Source organism: Pongo pygmaeus, chromosome 3 (assembly GCF_028885625.2).
Source record: "Pongo pygmaeus isolate AG05252 chromosome 3, NHGRI_mPonPyg2-v2.0_pri, whole genome shotgun sequence".
NCBI classification, from domain to species: domain Eukaryota; kingdom Metazoa; phylum Chordata; class Mammalia; order Primates; family Hominidae; genus Pongo; species Pongo pygmaeus.
The window spans coordinates 7275157-7295718 of NC_072376.2; the positions used below are offsets into that span (position 1 = coordinate 7275157).

General features: G+C 41.8%; 1 protein-coding gene across 8 annotated transcripts in view; it reads left to right on the top strand.

Moving 5' to 3' along the window:
• The window catches only part of EVC2 (EvC ciliary complex subunit 2), a 155338-nt gene that overhangs the window by 106116 nt on the left and 28660 nt on the right, over positions 1-20562 (top strand). For 6 of the 8 annotated variants that reach the window (XM_063663512.1, XM_063663515.1, XM_063663517.1 and 3 more), the window contains exon 17: positions 926-1075. The exons of the other annotated variants lie outside the window; for them this stretch is intronic. In XM_063663512.1, coding sequence (XP_063519582.1) covers positions 926-1075 — 150 coding nt within the window. The remainder of the gene's footprint in view (positions 1-925; positions 1076-20562) is intronic. 8 annotated transcript variants of the gene reach the window in all.

A 20562-nucleotide genomic window follows, 5' to 3' on the forward strand; every position in this document is an offset into this window, starting at 1 on the left:
GGGGAGCTGCTGGTGTAAGTCTGAGAGACCCAAGGCCAGAGAACCAGGAGCACTTTAGATGTCCAAGGGCAAGGAGAAGACGGATATCCCAGCTCCGGAAGAGAAAGAGAATTCACCCTTTTCCCAACTTTCTGTTCATTCAGGCCCTGGGGATTCGATGATGCCCACCAACATTGGGGAGGGTAATCTTTACTATCTGCTGATTCAGATCCTAATCTCTTCCAGGCTGGCATGGTGGCTCATACCTGTAATCCCAGCACTTTGGGAGGCCGAGGCAGGTGAATCACTTGAGGTCAAATTGGAGATCAGCCTGGCCAACATGTTAAAACCCAGTCTCCACCAAAAATACAAAAAAATTAGCTGGGTGTGGTAGTGCACACTTGTAATCTCAGCTACTTGGGAGACTGAGGCAGGATAATTGCTTGAAGGTGGGAGGCAGAGGTTGCAATGAGCCAAGATTGTGCCATTGCACTCCAGCCTGGGGGACCAACCAAGACTCTGTCTCAATAAAATAGAATAATAAAATAAAAAGATGCTAATCTCTTTCAGAAACATCCTCACAGACACACCCCAAAATAATGTTTTACCAGCCACCTGGGCACCTCTTAGCACAGTTCAATGACACATAAAATTAACCATCACAATCATGTCTTGAGAGTGGGAGGTCCCTTGGAGTTCATGAAGCTGGAAAGATGGAGCTGCATCTTGCTGACACTGCCCAAGAGGCCCACTGTGGAGCCCAAGCCTGGCAGGCCATGTGGTGTCCCCAGAGGGACTTTGACTTCACTGTTGGGCTGCAGAGTATGCTGGGACTAGGAGCACCTGCTGGGTGACCCCTTCCTTTGCTGAAATCTTCTGCAGATATCCACGCCAACCCTCAGCTCCACATTGATATGGCCCTTGTCTGGATTCTTCCGTCCAACAGAAGGGGAAAGAGAGGCCAGGAGGCATTGGGAGAATTGTCCGCAGCCACACCAGCATCGAGTGGTGGAGTTGGTGTGTCTGCCTCCATAGCCCAGGCCTGTGGCTGGGACTGCAGGGAGCTGTTAGGATGAGAAGGCCTTCACCTCCCAAGGTGACTCTTTATGTTCTTCCCACTGCCTCCCCTGTCTCCTCCCCTTCTCCTCCCCTTTCTCCCATTTTCTGTCTTCTTGCCCTTCTCTGCTCTCCCCCATCCCTGTTCCTTCTGCTTCCTTCTTTAGGGAATGTTTTGTGTGGTGGTTTCTCTGCGCTAGGCAGTTTTAAGTTTCTGCTTTTGAGATGTTCACAGTTTCAGGTAAGCAGCCAGTTCTTCCATCAAGCGTTTGGAAGTTTGCATCCTGCTTTCAGATAGAAAACCCATCTGAGTACTCTAACTCTACCTTGAATGAGTGGCTGTGCAACTAATTCAGAAAGACTTGTATGACTGATTCCTGGAGGAAAGGAGAGACCGACAAATATGAGCCTCTGGCTGCCACTTTTTCTGTACAGCTGGTAGATTAAGGGAGGAAGGTGTCAGCTCTGGTCACAGGTAGCTATCCCATGGGGCCAAAGTGGCCAGATTAGAAATGGGAAAGTCAGCTACAGATGTCTGGTCCTTCTGATGGACTGATTACAAATGCACAGACACAGAATTTGCAGCCTGGAAGACATTGGAGGGCATATATATTTTAGAATAAGTTAAGCTTCTGAATAAATTTCTATTATGATTGCATTAAACTTACAGATTCATTTAGTAGTTGCCTATCCTATCCAAAAATGTAGAATATTTCTTATTTGGAGCTTCTTTTAGGAGCTCTAGTGAAATTTTACAATTGTTTTCATGAGTAGGGAGATCGTACATCTCAATTTGCTTGAGACGGTCCCAGTTTCCTTATCATCCCCATGTCCCTTCCCATAAGCCCTCCCTTTCTCTCTCAGCTTAGGAGAGAAATCATATGGTGACCTTATACGTAAGGTCTTGTGTATTCTTTATGGTGATTCCCAGACACAGTATAGGTTTGGCTGTAATTGTGAATGATTCGATTATATGTTTTAGATTATTCAGTGCTGGTGTAAAACATGTAACTAATTTTTATAAGCCTTTCCGGACTCCCGTATGCTATCCTGGGAGCCAGACTGCTGGCTCCAGAGTCCGAGCTCTGCCATGTTTTAGCTGTGTGACCTTGAGCAAGTTATTCAACCTTTCTCCACCTTAACGTACTCATCATTCAAGTGTGGATAATAGAAGCACCTACCTCCTAGGATTTATCTGTTGATTCCATTGATGTTTTATGCAGTCATAATGTCAACAAATGATTACAACTTTGTAGCCTCCAAATTCTTACACCTTGTTTCTTTTTCTAATTGCTGTTTCAATGTCCTTATCTGCTTGTTCCGCCACCTCTCTCATTTCTATTGATTGGGTTTTCTCTGGTTTATGGATCTTATATTTCTGCTTCTTTGCATGCTTGGTAATTTTTGATTGGATGCTGGGCATTGTAAATTTCATGTGTTGGGTGCTGGATTTCGTTGTGTTCTCTTTAATAGGGTTAGAGCTCTGACAAGTAGTTGAATTACCTGGAATCGGTTTTATCCTTTGAAGACTTGCTTTTAAGTGCTGTTCGCTTGGGTTAACAGCTGTGTTTAATCAAGTCTAATTTATTCCCACCACCCAGGTGATGCCCTTCTGTGGATTCCGCCAAAAGTGTTATTGATTTGTCATCGATTTCCAATTTCATTGCGTCTTAGTTAGAGATCAAAGTATGTATAAAGATTCTTTGGAATGTATTGAGGCTTACCTTGTGGCTTTATACTAGGTCTGCTTTAAAAGATTTGTTCTCAAAAAGGCTGGGTGTTTTCCACTGAGTAGGGAAAAGGGAGCATTAGGAGGTGGGTGGGAGCTGGGTCATGAGGTCTGCAAGGCTGCACTTAGCAGCTCAGATGTTTTGAAGTAAAATCAACAAGATTTAGGCATTTTGTAGAGAATATTTGGTGGGGAGTACCAGTGGGGAGGTCTCTGCTGGTCCATCCTCCTCTCCTAACCTCTGCTGTGGTTGGTTTAGGGGGTTTGGGCCTCATCTTAGTTTGACCTAGCCCTTTCCTTCTGTGTGTCAGCCTGTGCTGAAAGTTAGAGCAGTCCCGTCAGGAAGGGGATTGGCTTCTGTGAACCTACAGGTCCCTGTGGCACAGGAAGGTCTCATGCCACAGCAAGGATATGGTTGACCTGAGCGGGGGATGTCAAAGTTGCTGTAAGTGATGCTCAGTTGAGTCAGTCCCACCACCCTCCTCAGTGCAGTGTCCACTCAGTGCAGGGACATTCTGGCCACCTGCCCTGGCCTCAAGCCAGTCTCCTCAGCTTGGGGCAAGTTTGTTAGATCTGTTGGACTGTAAGGCTGTCACTCAAAATGCCTCCTGGCCAAGCCCTTCTTTGCTGAGTTCCTGGCCAGGACAGAGAATGTGCCTTCTTTCTCTTGCCTCAACATCTGAGCAAGTCCACAAAGCAGATTGGAGAAACAGCACAAATTATGCGGTTTGTGTTTTACTTAACAATGATTGGAAATAGATCTGTCTGTCTGCATCTATCTATCCATCCATCCATCCATCCATCTATCTATCTGTCATCTGTCTATCTGACCCTTGAACAACATGGGGGTTGGGGTGCTGACCCCTCACACATCACAGGTGGAGCCCAGCAGGCTCACCACATTAAACAAACAAAAATCAAAGTTTCAGAGGCTACTGTGTCTATGATTTGTAGGGCAGAGTTCCCAAAGACAAGGTAGCTCCAACAGAGAGAGACAGAGCACGCTCCAGAGATCTGCGGGGCATCCTCAAGTCTTCGGCTAAGTCCTGCGCGTGATGTGCATTATCATGTGTATAACTTCTGACTCCCCCGAAATATGCCATTATACTAATAGCCTACTGTTGACAGAAACCTTACAAATAACATAAACAGTTGAGTAATACATATTTTGTATGTTATTAAGTATGTGTAAGAAAGTAAGCTAGGGAAAAGAAAATGTTTTTAAGAAAATCATGAGGAAGAGAAAATATATTTACTGTTCATTAAGTGGAAGTGGATCACCATAAAGGTCTTCATCCTCATCATCTTCACATTGAATAGGCTGAGGAGGAGGAGGAGTAAGAGGAAGGATTGGTCTTGCTGTCTCGAGAGTGGCAGAGGTGGAAGAGTTGAAGGAGGTGGAAGGGGAGGCAGGAAACACAGGCACACTCAGTGTAACTTAAAATATTTAAATTGATACAATATTTGTACATATTTATGGGATGCATGGTAATATTTTGTTACATACATAGGATGTATAATGATCAAGTCAGGGTATTTAGGATATCTATCACCCCATGTATTTATCATTTCTATGTGTTGGGAACATTTAAGTCCTCCCTTCTTGTTATTTTGAAGTAGAAAATACATTGTTATTAACTATAGTCACCCTAATCTGCTATTGAACACTATGTCTTATTTCTTCTATCTAACTGTATGTTTGTACTCATTAACTAGCCTCTTTCATCTCCCCCACACCCTTCCCTACCTGTGGTAACTATCATTCCACCCTCTACCTCCATGAGATCAGTTCTTTTTGCTCACATATATGAGTATGAACATGTGATGTTTGTCTTTCTGTGGCTGTCTTATTTCACTTAACATTGACGTAACTTTAATTGAAAGCAAATCCACGTGTAAGTGGAAACAGGCAATTCAAACCCGTGTTATTCAAGAGTCAACTGCTTATCTACTTATCTATTATCTATTTCTGCTTTTTGCTTTACTCCGAAACTTGAAGATTTTTGATATCAATATATGAGAGTTCCCTTGTTACTTTTCACAGCGGCACAGCATTTCACTGTATATGTGAGCCTTAAGTGATTTCCTCCGCCCTCAACTACTGGATATTTAGGTTGTTTTCAACCCCTTGATATTTTAAACAATCATAGACCCTCTGCATATATCCTACACCCCTCTGTAGTGAAGCAGTCAGAGCAACTATTACTATCTCCATTTCACAGATGAGGATACTGAGGCTCAGAAAGAGTGAGAGGCTTATCCAAGGTCACAAAGCTGGTACATGGTAGAACAGAGCCTAAAGCACAGGCCTCTCCATTTCCATCCCTGCATTTGACTAGCAGATCCATTTGATGGATCCAGAAATGAAAGGACATTTCAGTTCCTCTTCAGTGTGATTCTTGTGCTATTTTTGAACAGTGTATACACAAATTTCTCACAAATAATCTTTAGGAACACTTAAATATAAATGAAAATGACATAACCATATTTCCTCTTCACCCATTATTTCTGGTCTTATTATAATGATCTTGCTCTCTGTCTGCATGGCACATCTACCATGTATCTGTTCACCCATCCATTATTCATTCACTGTTTCCAGATTTCATGATGTGTCGTACATGCACCGTTCACTAGAAATGCCTTCATTCAGAAGTGGAACTCCTGATTGCCAGCGACGGTGTATCCTATTGTGTTTCTGCAGCTGCCTCGGCAATTGTGCAGGGGTAGTTGGTTCTTGTCAGGAATGGCCCTTCACACTCTCTGACTTCAGAAGGGACTAGAGTTTAAGCATCAGAATAATGTGCTGCTTTTCAGTGACCTGACGAGAGAACCCTGATAGTCCTTAAAGAGCTCAGAAAAGAAGGCATGTTGAAAGGGAATCCGTTTAGGAAGGGAAGAGAAAAATCCATCCATCCATAAAGATTGAGAAAGTCTGCAGACAGTTATCCTCACATCTCCCCTTGCCCCGTCTTATCCCTTGAGGCAGCCTCCGTCAAATTCATCTCCCTGAAGCACCATTTTGAGAGACATTCCATAGCTTCCCACTGACCCCAATAAAATTCAGATTCCTGAGCTTGGCATTCAAGGCCTTATGGTCAGACTTCATCTTACCTTTCTAATCTGTTCAGTTTGTACCTTTCACATGCCAAAAGGTTACCCTGGCTATCTTTGGATGGTTTTAATTTAGTAACTTTTCTCCCACTTTTCTAGATTGTCTATTTTTAAATTTTACTTTTCATTTTTATCAAACATACGCATGCCTTCTTTTAAAGAGTCAAATAATTCTACAAGGCTTGTGCTGAAAGAAGAGTAACTTCCCCCAGCCATGCACACACACACACATTTTCAGCTCCCCAGATTACTTTTCATTTTTATCAAACATACGCATGCCTTCTTTTAAAGAGTCAAATAATTCTACAAGGCTTGTGCTGAAAGAAGAGTAGCTTCCCCCAGCCATGCACACACACACACATTTTCAGCTCCCCAGAGTTAACAGCTTCTAACTGTTTAGCTTGGTCTTTTGGTGCTTACCTCCATAACTCTAAATAGCATGCTTGCTTTGCTACTTCTTGATTTCTGTAATTTGGGATTATCTATTTCCTTTTCCTATCTATTTCCTTTATAAAAGATGAAGATTTACTCTATTTTACTCTCTTCACTCAACCTTTACCACATATCAGCCGTTTCATTATCCCCCACCATAGTTAGGTCAGTATTTATGGCTTCTATGATTATAAGCATGTAAATGTTACCTACAGTTGAATCTTGTAGGAAACTAGAATCCTTTTTCTTTACTGTATAACTTTTTGTTTTTCCCGGAGTTAATATTGTCCTTTAGTTTCATTAGGAAACTATTTTACTCTCTTTCTTCTCTAAACCTGGACCACATATCAGCTCTTTCCTCCTCCCCCACCATAGTTAGATCAGTATTTATGGTTTCTATGATTATAAGCACTTAATTATTATTCACAGTTGAATCTTGTAGAAAACGGGGATCCTTTTTCTCTACCTTATAACTTTTTGGTTTTCCTGGAGTTAATATTGTTCTTTAGTTTCCTTTTTAGTTACTTTTGTATGTATTTATCATCAATTTAATCCACTTCTTTTTACCTTTTTTTTTTTATTATTATTTAAGAGGCAAGGTCTTGCTCTGTAGCTCAGGGTTGAGTGCAGTGGCACAATCATAGCTCACTGTGACCTTGAACTCCTGGGTGGTACAAGTGATTCTTCTGCCTCAGCCTCCAAGGTAGCTGGGATTATAGGCATGCACCACCCTACTAATTTTTAAAATTTTTTATAGGGACAGGTTTCTCACTACATTGCCCAGGCCGGTCTTGAACTCCTGGCCTCAAGCAATCCTTCTGCCCTGCCCTCCCAAAGTGCAGGGATTATAGGCATGCGCCACCATGCCCAGCTTTATTAATCCTCTTCTTGATGGTAGACCAAATACCCTATCAGGACCATTATACATGTCACATCTTCTGTTAATCCCATCTTTCACAGGACATCTCTCTCTGCCTCTGATGTGCTCCAGTTGGAAACTGACCTCTGTGCCTCATGCACAGCTGCCATCTTGGGGTCACACTGTGAATTCCCTTCACTCCTCTCTTTCCTGGTTTTATCCTTGTTTTTAGTGAAACACATCTTGTACTAGTTTCCTGGAAAAGTGCACATAGGAAACTTAATATTTTGGAAGGATACCCAGGAATTGAACTCAGCTCTGCACCAAGCAGACCTAATAGACATCTACAGAACTCTCCACCTCAAATCAACAGAATATACATTTTTTTCAGCACCACACCACACCTATTCCAAAATTGACCACATAGTTGGAAATAAAGCTCTCCTCAGCAAATGTAAAAGAACAGAAATTATAACAAACTGTCTCTCAGACCACAGTGCAATCAAACTAGAACTCAGGATTAAGAAACTCACTCAAAACCGCTCAACTACATGGAAACTGAACAACCTGCTCCTGAATGACTACTGGGTACATAACGAAATGAAGGCAGAAATAAAGATGTTCTTTGAAACCAACGAGAACAAAGACACAACATACCAGAATCTCTGGGACACATTCAAAGCAGTGTGGAGAGGGAAATTTATAGCACTAAATGCCCACAAGAGAAAGCAGGAAAGATCGAAAATTGACACCCTAACATCACAATTAAAAGAACTAGAAAAGCAAGAGCAAACACATTCAAAAGCTAGCAGAAGGCAAGAAATAACTAAAATCAGAGCAGAACTGAAGGAAATAGAGACACAAAAAACCCTTCAAAAAATTAATGAATCCAGGAGCTGGTTTTTTGAAAGGATCAACAAAATTGATAGACCGCTAGCAAGACTAATAAAGAAGAAAAGAGAGAAGAATCAAATAGATGCAATAAAAAATGATAAAGGGGATATCACCACTGATCCCACAGAAATACAGACTACCATCAGAGAATACTACAAACACCTCTATGCAAATAAACTAGAAAATCTAGAAGAAATGGATAAATTCCTCAACACATACACCCTCCCAAGACTAAACCAGGAAGAAGTTGAATCTCTGAATAGATCAATAACAGGCTCTGAAATTGTGACAATAATCAATAGCTTACCAACCAAAAAGAGTCCAGGACCAGATGGATTCACAGCCGAATTCTACCAGAGGTACAAGGAGGAACTGGTACCATTCCTTCTGAAACTATTCCAATCAATAGAAAAAGAGGGAATCCTCCCTAACTAATTTTGTGAGGCCAGCATCATCCTGATACCAAAGCCTGGCAGAGACACAACCAAAAAAGAGAATTTTAGACCAATATCCTTGATGAACATTGATGGAATTTTTCAGATTTTTCTAAGACTGAAAATGTTTCCATTCTGCCCTCATGCTCGACTGATAGCTTGACCAATCTAGAAGTCTGGGAAATTTTCCTGAATTTTATTAATGATTACATCTCCTATTCTCTAATTTGTCTTTCTAGAACTCTTGGGATTCCAGTGTTGACCTCTCGTCCATTATTTCTTTTTTTTTCCTTTTTTTTTTTTTTACTATTTGTCTTTTTGCTTCACTTGCTGGGAGATAGCCTAAGTTTTATCTTATAAGCCTTTAATTGAGTTTTTCATTTATGTTTTCAATTTCTAATTCTTCAAGAGCATCTTCCTCCACCATCCCAATGCTGTCTTCCTAAAGAAAAAACATTCTCTTATTGTTTTGAGGCTGCTATAACTTGTTATATCTTTCTAAGAATATTAAGGATTTTTTTTTTTTTGATTCCTGCATATTCACTCTTACCTCCATGTTCATTAGAGGCTTTCCCAGGTATGTGGTCATCTTTGGTGATCTGATGATATTTAAGAGTGGGATAATAAGAAACTGCCTTAAGGCTCTGAGCCTACAGCCAGGGCTTGTAGACTGTGGCCTTCACTCTGGTGGCTGGGCTGGCCCACTCTGTAGGGGAATCCCCAGTGTGAGTATCTTTAGATCTTTCATCAAGGCTAGTTGAATCCCCCAAAAAAGACCACTCCAAGTCTTTTGTCTAGATGGTAAAGGCATGGCTGCCCAACATTTGGGAAGCCAAATGCAGGAAGAGAGCTGGGGTTTTAGTAGTCAGTATGTAAACTTTCACTAGGGCCCTGTGTTTTCAGATGTGCCTCAGTTTCCTTCCCTAAATGCAGAGACTTTTCCTGAGACTAAATCTCCAGTCATCTGCTGGGTGTAGGGAAGAGAGTGGCCTGCTGAGCAAAGGATGGGTGGGGGGAATTCTGGGAGCCTGTTTCCTAATGAGATATTTAGCCTTTTCTTCTGTTTTAGCTCCATCTTTTACCTCCCACTTCTAGATGTGTCTGATGACTACATTTTCTGAGACTTGGGAAGGTAGATCTGCAGTGTAAATTATGTTGCTTCTTGCTTACTCCATGGCTTACTTAGGATTCAGTTTTTTGGGATCTATATAGTTCTTTCCCAATCAGTCATCCAGTTTCTAACTTTCAAAATTTTATCACTGTTGTTTCCTCTCTCATTTCCCCCATATTTACCCTCTGCCTTAAAGAAAGCACTGGATGCATCTTAAAAATTCGCTGTTCTTCACTAGGAATCTCCACTGTAAAGATTTTTTTTATATTCTGCATGTACTTTATCATTAGAAAGGAAGAAACCTCTCTAAAATAGGGGGAAACAGTCGATATGGCAAACCATTATCTTTTTTGTGCAACTTGAAAGAAATCCTATTTAATAATGATGTGAAATAGGATTTAATCCTATTTAATAATGATGTGAAATAGTGAAAATAATAAAGTGGTAATGATGATGACAGCTACTGTTTAGTAGGTACTCAGTAGGCATCAGGTACTATTTCCTTTTCACAGGAAAAACGGACTCAGAGAGGTTAAGCAACTTGCCTTGGTCACACAGCTAGTTCAGTGGTAAGTTTGTATGTAAGAGTTAATAGATCAACCTTAAAATACAACAAAGAAAACTATGCCAAGTGATGTGACAGGATGCCCCTCATTTCTTTGGGGAATTTGCGCTTTGATAATGTAGGTGATAGGGGTGGTAGAAGTATCTTTTTAGGCATATAAATTAATTTGTCTACGTCTAAAATTTAAGCCCTAATGATGCTTATTTAGCAAAATAGTATTTCATTCGACAAATATTAACCCAGTGGACCATCAGTGAATCTACTTTCCTCCTGATACAATATGCCACAGGGAGTTTTAAACATTTCCCATCTTTTTACCTGCTCTGGGTATCTTCAACCCATTCAGCAGAACATGGATTAAACTAACCTGATTTTTAAGAGGAACAACCACTAGAATGGGAATCTTCTTTTATTTTATTGTATTTTATTTTATTATTATTATACTTTAAGTTTTAGGGTACATGTGCACAATGTATAGGTTAGTTACATATGCATACATGTGCCATGCTGGTGTGCTGCACCCATTAACTCATCATTTAGCATAAGGTATATCTTCTAAAGCTATCCCTCCCCCCTCCCCCCACCCCACAACAGTCCCCAGAGTGTGATGTTCCCCTTCTTGTGTCCATGTGTTCTCATTGTTCAATTCCCACCTATGAGTGAGAATATTCGGTGTTTGGTTTTTTGTTCTTGTGATAGTTTACTGAGAATGATGATTTCCAGTTTCATCCATGTCCCTACAAAGGACATGAACTCATCATTTTTTATGGCTGCATAGTATTCCATGGTGTACATGTGCCACATTTTCTTAATCCAGTCTATCATTGTTGGACATTTGGGTTGGTTCCAAGTCTTTGCTATTGTGAATAGTGCCGCAATAAACATACGTGTGCATGTGTCTTTATAGCAGCATGATTTATAGTCCTTTGGGTATATACCCAGTAATGGGATGGCTGGGTCAAATGGTATTTGTAGTCCTAGATCCCTGAGGAATCGCCACACTGACTTCCACAAGGGTTGAACTAGTTTACAGTCCCACCAACAGTATAAAAGTGTTCCTATTTCTCCACATCCTCTCCAGCACCTGTTGTTTCCTGACTTTTTAATGATTGCCATTCTAAATGGTGTGAGATGGTATCTCATTGTGGTTTTGATTTGCATTTCTCTGATGGCCAGTGATGGTGAGCATTTTTTCATGTGTTTTTTGGCTGCATAAATGTCTTCTTTTGAGAAGTGTCTGTTCATGTCCTTTGCCCACTTTTTGATGGGGTTGTTTGTTTTTTTCTTGTAAATTTGCTTGAGTTCATTGTAGATTCTGGATATTAGCCCTTTGTCAGATGAGTAGGTTGCGAAAATTTTCTCCCATTTTGTAGGTTGCCTGTTCACTCTGATGGTAGTTTCTTTTGCTGTGCAGAAGCTCTTTAGTTTAATTAGATCCCATTTGTCAATTTTGGCTTTTGTTGCCATTGCTTCTGGTGTTTTAGACATGAAGTCCTTGCCCATGCCTATGTCCTGAATGGTACTGCCTAGGTTTTCTTCTATGGTTTTTATGGTTTTAGGTCTAATGTTTAAGTCTTTAATCCATCTTGAATTAATTTTTGTATAAGGTGTAAGGAAGGGATCCAGTTTCAGCTTTCTACATATGGCTAGCCAGTTTTCCCAGCACCATTTATTAAATAGGGAATCCTTTCCCCATTGCTTGTTTTTCTCAGGTTTGTCAAAGATGAGATAGTTGTAGATATGTGGCGTTATTTCTGAGGGCTCTGTTCTGTTCCCTTGGTCTATATCTCTGTTTTGGTACCAGTAGCATGCTGTTTTGGTTACTGTAGCCTTGTAGTATAGTTTGAAGTCAGCATGATGCCTCCAGCTTTGTTCTTTTGGCTTAGGATTGACTTGGTGATGCGGGCTCTTTTTTGGTTCCATATGAACTTTAAAGTAGTTTTTTCCAATTCTGTGAAGAAAGTCATTGGTAGCTTGATGGGGATGGCATTGAATCTATAAATCACCTTGGGCAGTATGGCCATTTTCATGATATTGATTCTTCCTACCCATGAGCATGGAATGTTCTTCCATTTGTTTGTATCTTATTTCATTGAGCAGTGGTTTGTAGTTCTCCTTGAAGAGATCTTTCACGTCCCTTGTAAGTTGGATTCCTAGGTATTTTATTGTCTTTGAAGCAATTGTGAATGGGAGTTCACTCATGATTTGGCTCTCTGTTTGTTATTGGTGTATAAGAATGCTTGTGATTTTTTGTACATTGATTTTGTATCCTGAGGCTTCGCTGAAGTTGCTTATCAGCTTAAGGAGATTTTGGGCTGAGACAGTGGGGTTTTCTAGATATACAATGATGTCATCTGCAAACAGGGACAATTTGACTTCCTCTTTTCCTAATTGAATATGCTTTATTTCCTTCTCCTGCTTAATTGTTCTGGCCAGAACTTCCAACACTATGTTGAATAGGAGTGGTAAGAGGGCATCCCTGTCTTGTGCCAGTTTTGAAAGGTAATGCTTCCAGTTTTTGCCCATTCAGTATGATATTGGCTGTGGGTTTGTCATAGATAGCTCTTATTGAGATAGGTCCCATCAATACCTAATTTATTGAGAGTTTTTAGCATGAAGGTTGTTGAATTTTGTCAAAGGCCTTTCTGCATCTATTGAGATAATCATGTGGTTTTTGTCTTGGTCATGTTTATATGCTGGATTACATTTATTGATTTGCGTATATTGAACCAGCCTTGCATCCCAGGGATGAAGCCCACTTGATCATGGTGGATAAGCTTTTTGATGTGCTGCTGGGTTCGGTTTGCCAGTATTTTATTGAGGATTTTTGCATCAATGTTCATCAAGGATATTGGTCTAAAATTCTCTTTTTTTGGTTGTGTCTCTGCCAGGCTTTGGTATCAGGATGATGCTGGCCTCATAAAATTAGTTAGGGAGGATTCCCTCTTTTTCTATTGATTGGAATAGTTTCAGAAGGAATGGTACCAGTTCCTCCTTGTACCTCTGGTAGAATTCGACTGTGAATCCATCTGGTCCTGGACTCTTTTTGGTTGGTAAGCTATTGATTATTGCCACAATTTCAGAGCCTGTTATTGGTCTATTGAGAGATTCAACTTCTTCCTGGTTCAGTCTTGGGAGGGTGTATGTGTCGAGGAATTTATCCATTTCTTCTAGTTTTTCTAGTTTATTTGCATAGAGGTGTTTGTATTATTCTCTGATGGTAGTTTTGTATTTCTGTGGGATCGGTGGTGATATCCCCTTTATCATTTTTTATTGCGTCTGTTTGATTCTTCTCTCTTTTCTTCTTTATTAGTCTTGCTAGCGGTCTATCAATTTTGTTGATCTTTTCAGAAAACCAGCTCCTGGATTCATTAATTTTTTGAAGGGTTTTTTGTGTCTCTATTTCCTTCAGTTCTGCTCTGATTTTAGTTATTTCTTGCCTTCTGCTAGCTTTTGAATGTGTTTGCTCTTGCTTTTCTAGTTCTTTTAATTGTGATGTTAGGGTGTCAATTTTCAATCTTTCCTGCTTTCTCTTGTGGGCATTTAGTGCTATAAATTTCCCTCTACACACTGCTTTGAATGCATCCCAGAGATTCTGGTATGTTGTGTCTTTGTTCTCGTTGGTTTCAAAGAACATCTTTATTTCTGCCTTCATTTCATTATGTACCCAGTAGTCATTCAGGAGCAGGTTGTTCAGTTTCTATGTAGTTGAGTGGTTTTGAGTGAGATTCTTAATCCTGAGTTCTAGCTTGATTGCACTGTGATCTGAGAGATAATTTGTTACAATTTCTGTTCTTTTACATTTATTGAGGAGAGCTTTACTTCGAAGTATGTGGTCAATTTTGGAATAGGTGTGGTGTGGTGCTGAAAAAAATGTATATTCTGTTGATGTGAGGTGGAGAGTTCTGTAGATGTCTATTAGGTCTGCTTGGTGCAGAGCTGAGTTCAATTTCTGGGTATCCTTGTTGACTTTCTGTGTCGTTGATCTGTCTAATGTTGACAGTGGGGTGTTAAAGTCTCCCATTATTAACGTGTGGGAGTCTAAGTCTCTTTGTAGGTCACTCAGGACTTGCTTTATGAATCTGGGTGCTCCTGTATTGGGTGCATCTATATTTAGGATAGTTAGCTGTTCTTGTTGAATTAATTGTTTTACCATTATGTAATGGCCTTCTTTGTCTCTTTTGATCTTTGTTGGTTTAAAGTCTGTTTTATCAGAGACTAGGATTGCAACCCCTGCCTTTTTTTGTTTTCCATTTGCTTGGTAGATCTTCCTCCATCCTTTTATTTTGAGCCTATGTGTGTCTCTGCACGTGAGATGGGTTTCCTGAATACAGCACACTGATGGGTCTTGACTCTTTATCCAGTTTGCCAGTCTGTGTCTTTTAATTGGAGCATTTAGTCCCTTTACATTTAAAGTTAATATTGTTATGTGTGAATTTGATCCTGTCATTATGATGTTAGCTGGTTATTTTGCTTGTTAGTTGATGCAGTTTCTTCCTAGCCTCGGTGGTCTTTACAATTTGGCATGATTTGCAGTGGCTGGTACCGGTTGTTCCTTTCCATGTTTAGTGCTTCCTTCAGGAGCTCTTTTAGGGCAGGCCTGGTGGTGACAAAATCTCTCAGCATTTGCTTGTCTGTAAAGTATTTTATTTCTCCTTCACTTATGAAGCTTAGTTGGGCTGGATATGAAATTCTGGGTTGAAAATTCGTTTTTTTAAGAACGTTGAATATTGGCCCCCACTCTCTACTGGCTTGTAGAGTTTCTGCCGAGAGATCCGCTGTTAGTCTGATGGGCTTCCCTTTGTGGGTAACCCGACCTTTCTCTCTGGCTGCCCTTAACATTTTTTCCTTCATTTCAACTTTGGTGAATCTGACAATTATGTGTCTTGGAGTTGCTCTTCTCGAGGAGTATCTTTGTGGCGTTCCCTGTATTTCCTGAATCTGAATGTTGGCCTGCCTTGCTAGATTGGGGAAGTTCTCCTGGATAATATCCTGCAGAGTGTTTACCACCTTGGTTCCATTCTCCCTGTCACTTTCAGGTACAGCAATCAGACGTAGATTTGGTCTTTTCACATAGTCCCATATTTCTTGGAGACTTTGTTCATTTCTTTTTATTCTTTTTTCTCTAAACTTCCCTTCTCGCTTCATTTCATTCATTTCATCTTCCATCACTGATACCCTTTCTTCCAGTTGATTGCATTGGCTCCTGAGGCTTCTTCATTCTTCACGTAGTTCTCGAGCATTGGCTTTCAGGTCCATCAGCTCCTTTAAGCACTTCTCTGTATTGGTTATTCTAGTTATCCATTCGTCTAAATTTTTTTCAAAGTTTTCAACTTCTTTGCCTTTGGTTTAAATTTCCTCCCATAGCTCGGAGTAGTTTGATTGTCTGAAGCCTTCTTCTCTCAACTCGTCAAAGTCATTCTCCATCCAGCTTTGTTCCATTGCTGGTGAGGAACTGCATTCCTTTGGAGGAGGAGAGGCGCTCTGCTTTTTAGAGTCTCCAGTTTTTCTGCTCTGTTTTTTCCCCATCTTTGTGGTTTTATCTACTTTTGGTGTTTGATGATGGTGATGTACAGATGGGTTTTTGGTGTGGATGTCCTTTCTGTTTGTTAGTTTTCCTTCTAACAGACAGGACCCTCAGCTGCAGGTCTGTTGGAGTTTGCTAGAGGTCCACTCCAGACCCTGTTTGCCTGGGTACCAGCAGCGGTGGCTGCAGAACAGCGGATTTTCATGAACCGCAAATGCTGCTGTCTGATCGTTCCTCTGGAAGTTTTGTCTCAGAGGAATACCTGGCCGTGTGAGGTGTCAGTCTGCCCCTACTGGGGGGTGCCTCCCAGTTAGGCGGCTCGGGGTTCAGGGACCCACTTGAGGAGGCAATCTGCCTGTTCTCAGATCTCCAGCTGTGTGCTGGGAGAACCACTGTTCTCTTCAAAGCTGTCAGACAGGGACATTTAAGTCTGCAGAGGTAATTGCTGTCTTTTTGTTTGTCTGTGCCCTGCCCCCAGAGGTGGAGCCTACAGAGGCAGTCAAGCCTCCTTGAGCTGTCGTGGGCTCCACCCAGTTCGAGCTTCCCGCCTGCTTTGTTTACCTAAGCAAGTCTGGGCAATGGCAGGTGCCCCTCCCCCAGCCTCACTGCCGCCTTGCAGTTTGATCTCAGAGTGCTGTGCTAGCAATCAGTGACACTCTGTGGGCGTGGGACCCGCCGAGCCAGGTGTGGGATATAATCTCCTGGTGTGCCGTTTTTTAAGCCTATCGGAAAAGCACAGTGTTATGGTGGGAGTGACCCGATTTTCCAGGTGCTGTCTGTCACCCATTTCTTTGACTAGGAAAGGGAACTCCCTGACCCCTTGTGCTTCCCGAGTGAGGCAATGCCTCGCCCTGCTTCGGCTCGCACATGGTGCGCTGCACCCACTGTACTGCGCCCACTGTCTGGCACTCCCTAGTGAGATGAACCCGGTACCTCAGATGGAAATGCAGAAATCACCCATCTTCCGCGTCGCTCACGCTGGGAGCTGTAGACCGGAGCTGTTGCTGTTTGGCCATCTTGGCTCCACCCCCTAGAATGGGAATCTTCAAATGCACATTTATATTTCAGCAGCGTTTCTTTAGCGTTATTCTCCCAGTGTTTGGATGCAAGTTTCTTGATAATGTTACCAGCAGCAAATGAGTATGAATCTCTGGCAACTTTAATTCTTCCCTCCTAAGAAGAAAGAATTAACCAAGGAGCATAAGACAAAATGAAACTGAGGCAAGTTTTCAAACAGGAGTAAATGTTTATTGAAAAGCTTTAGAGCAGGAAGAAAAGGAGGTAACACACACTTGAAAGTCAGGTGACTTGAGAGACCAACTGCACAGCTCAACCTTTGAGTTGGGGTTTTATACATTGGCATACTTCTGGAGGGTTGCATCCTGTATTAGTCCATTCCCACACTACTATAAGGACATACCCGAGACTGGGTGATTTATAATGGAAGGAGGTTTAATTGATTCACAGTTCTGCAGGGCTGGGGAGACCTCAGGAAACTTACAATCATGGCACAAGTGGGAAGCAAACATATCCTTCTTCACATGGCAGCAGCAAGGAGAAGTGCAGAGCAAAGAGGGAGAAGAATCCCTTATAAAACCATCAGATCTCATGAGAACTCACTCACTCTCAGGAGAACGGCATGGAGGTAATCACCCCCATGATTCAGTTACCTCCTATGACAGGTGGGGATTATGAGAACTACAGTTCAAGATGAGATTTGGGTGGGGACACAGCCAAACCATATCACATCCCTTCTCCCGTGATTCTTCCCTTGGGATGGGCTGTTCACATGCACAGTGACCTGCGGCACTTGGCAGGAGTCACATATGCAGTGTTTTTACAGAAGTTGTGCACCTGCTCACTTGCGGCGTTCTTCCTTACCAGTAAAATGTTCCTAGAAGATGATATAGTAGTTATACTCTGCCATTTTGCCTCTTAGTGCACGTGTGTGAGCCCACTTGCCCAGCTCCTGAGTTCTTATCCGGAAGCTGCTGATCACCAATTTCAGGTTTTTACTATCTGTTGGGAGACTGCTGGTCCCTGGCACCAGCTGCAACCAATTATTATTTTAAAGAGGCAGTTAACAACCACTTGACCATCACCTGATGGCCACCTGACATTCCTGGTAGTTGGGGGGCTCTCTCCTGCCCTGCTCATGTCTGACTGGTTACCTACTGTAACAATAAGACCTCTCTCAATGCCTCTCTTGCCACTGGAGGATGTTGCTAGTGGCACTGCTAGATTCTCCATCCCTTGGCCCACTTTTCTCCAAGGAGGGCATTTGTGATTGGTGGGATTAAAGAAGGAATGGGGCAGGCTCAGCTCAGCCCCCTCCTCTCTGGGAGCCAGCATTCCTGTAGGAAGCCCCTCTTATCTGTTTTTTAAGTGATGAATTTCATAAGGAGGACTACTCTTGGGGGATTGTGAATTTGTTTGGATACAGATGTGAGCCACATTCTCCAATCTAGTTTTCATCAATATGAAAGCTGACATTAGGCGCCTAGCTGGCTCACCCTTGCATCTAGTTGTATTTGTTTCCAAACTTGGGCAAGGAGAGGTGTGATTTATTAAACTCTTTAGAATCCCAATAACTCTCTGCTGGTTGACACAGGTAGACTTTATTATATGTTTAAAGGACATTATAATGCATAGAAGAAGTTTTTCCGTTGAAATCCACATGTTGTCAGGGAAAAGTAGTAAGGAAGTTGTTTGAACTTCTCGTTTAAAGAGTATTTAGCAGCATATCATTTTGCAAATGAATTTGTATTATTCTCAGTGGCTTGAATATTTAATGAAGCCTGTCATTAATACCTCATAGAAATGCAAATCTGTGTTGTTTCCCAGGATTTCTTCTAGACAAAGGATTAAAACCCTCTCTAGACACACATTCTCGTGGTGCTGGAACTAACAAATTAAGCTTTCCAAAGAAGAAAAAATAATTTTGGAGAAGCTTTTTTTTTTTCTTTTTAATTTCACTGTCCATGTTGTTCATATAGTATATACAAAAGGCTTTACACTTCACCCACACTTATGCATGCATTTACATAAATAAATCTTGAGCTTTCCCTTACGGCCATCTCATTCTGCCCTCTGCTCTGCACCTCTGCAGGGGTCTGGGTCTTACAGGACACTTGGACCACCACCCACCCACCCAAGAGGGGAAGATGGAGACCACACAAAGATAACATGAAAACCCTAGCGCATGGTAGCCATGTAATAAGGAAGACTTCTGTCAGCTGAAGCATGATGAGGTTCATAAATTTGGAAAGGAGACCTTTATTTCTCATAATGGATTGTAGCCTGCAGGGTGGCCATTCTGATGGGCTAGGAAGCATAGCCTCTGATTAGAAGCTGAAAACAGGCACTTAGAGAAAGGGACAAAGGAAACAGGAATTTATGCTAAATAGGGTGGTTTAATATACATATTTAATAAGCTATAAGAGGAGTCATGAATATTTATGAAAGGAGAAACATGCACAAGTGTCATTCAGCTTCACACCCCTTCATGGGTCCTGTGTCTCCACCCAAATCTCATCTTGAATTGTAGTTTACATAATCCCCATGTGTGTCATTGGAGGGAAGTGGTGAGAAGTAACTTAATCATGGGGGCAGTTACCCTCATGCTGTTCTCGTGATAGTGAGTGAGTTCTCATGAGATCTGATGGTTTTATAAGGGGCTTTTCCCCCTTTTGCTTGGCACTTCTTGCTGCTGCCCTGTGAAGAAGGATATGTTTGCTTCCCCTTCTGCCATGACTTGAATTTCCTGAGGGCTGGGGAGGCAATTAAATCTCTTTTCTTTATAAATTACTCACTCTTAGGCAGTTCTTTATAGCAGCATAAGTACGGACTAATACAGGTCCCATGTACAAAAAAATGGTGGTGCTAGCATGATCTAAGGGTAGTGTTTTCTACCTTCTGACATCAAAATGTGAAGAAGAGGACACTAAAACCCTTACTGAGCATCCTCCACAGACTGTCCAGAACCACTTTGTGGTCAGTGTGTGTTATCACGAAGGAACGCTGGTTGGTTGCTTTGTCAAAACAGCAAAAAGGAGGGGCAGTGTCAGGCAGTTGGTTGATATCGGGGTGGAGTCTTTTGGAAGAGCTGGTTTCTGTTTAGCCCTTAGGGAAGAAAACCTAATGATGGTTAGTGAGGGAGGGGGTGTAGTGTGTGTGTCCAACCTCCCATCCCATTAGGGCTGGGAACTCAACTTCCAAGGTTTCTCTGGGGTCTCCTTGGCCAACAGGGGGCCCATTCAGTCAGTTAGGGGGCTTAGAATTTTATTTTTATTAATCACCTCTTATCCCAATTCTTGCCATGCCTTGCCCATCACTCAACTTTTTCCTGTTTAGGGACATCCAGCTCTCTTGCCCTTCTCACTGTCTGAGGGGAAGCTCTGCCTTCTTGTCCCTGACAGTTCAGGACCTCTGCAGTATGGGTTCTTCTCCCCCCACCATCTTTACAGCTTCATCTCCCACTTTCCCTCTTAGCTTTTATCTAATTCAGCCTTACAAGTCTCTGTAGGGCTCCCTGCCTCAGTACCTCTGGACATGCTGTTCCTCTTCCTGAATGCCTGGATCTTTCAGTGTCTGCTTCAAATGCCAGTGTTGTCATGACCTTCCCTGACCCCTCCACCTTCTCTTTTCTCTAAATCACATAGCACCGTACATGGACCTCCCTTATAGACCCCACCATATTTCACCTTCGGTAATAAGAGTATTAACACCAGTACCACCAACAAGGACAACAGCAGCAACATTTGTTAAACACTCCAATGTGTCAGGCACTGTTCTTAGCACTTAACAGTATTAGATTATTTAATAATCAGAATAACCCTATGAGGGACTTCTGCTTCTGACCAAGA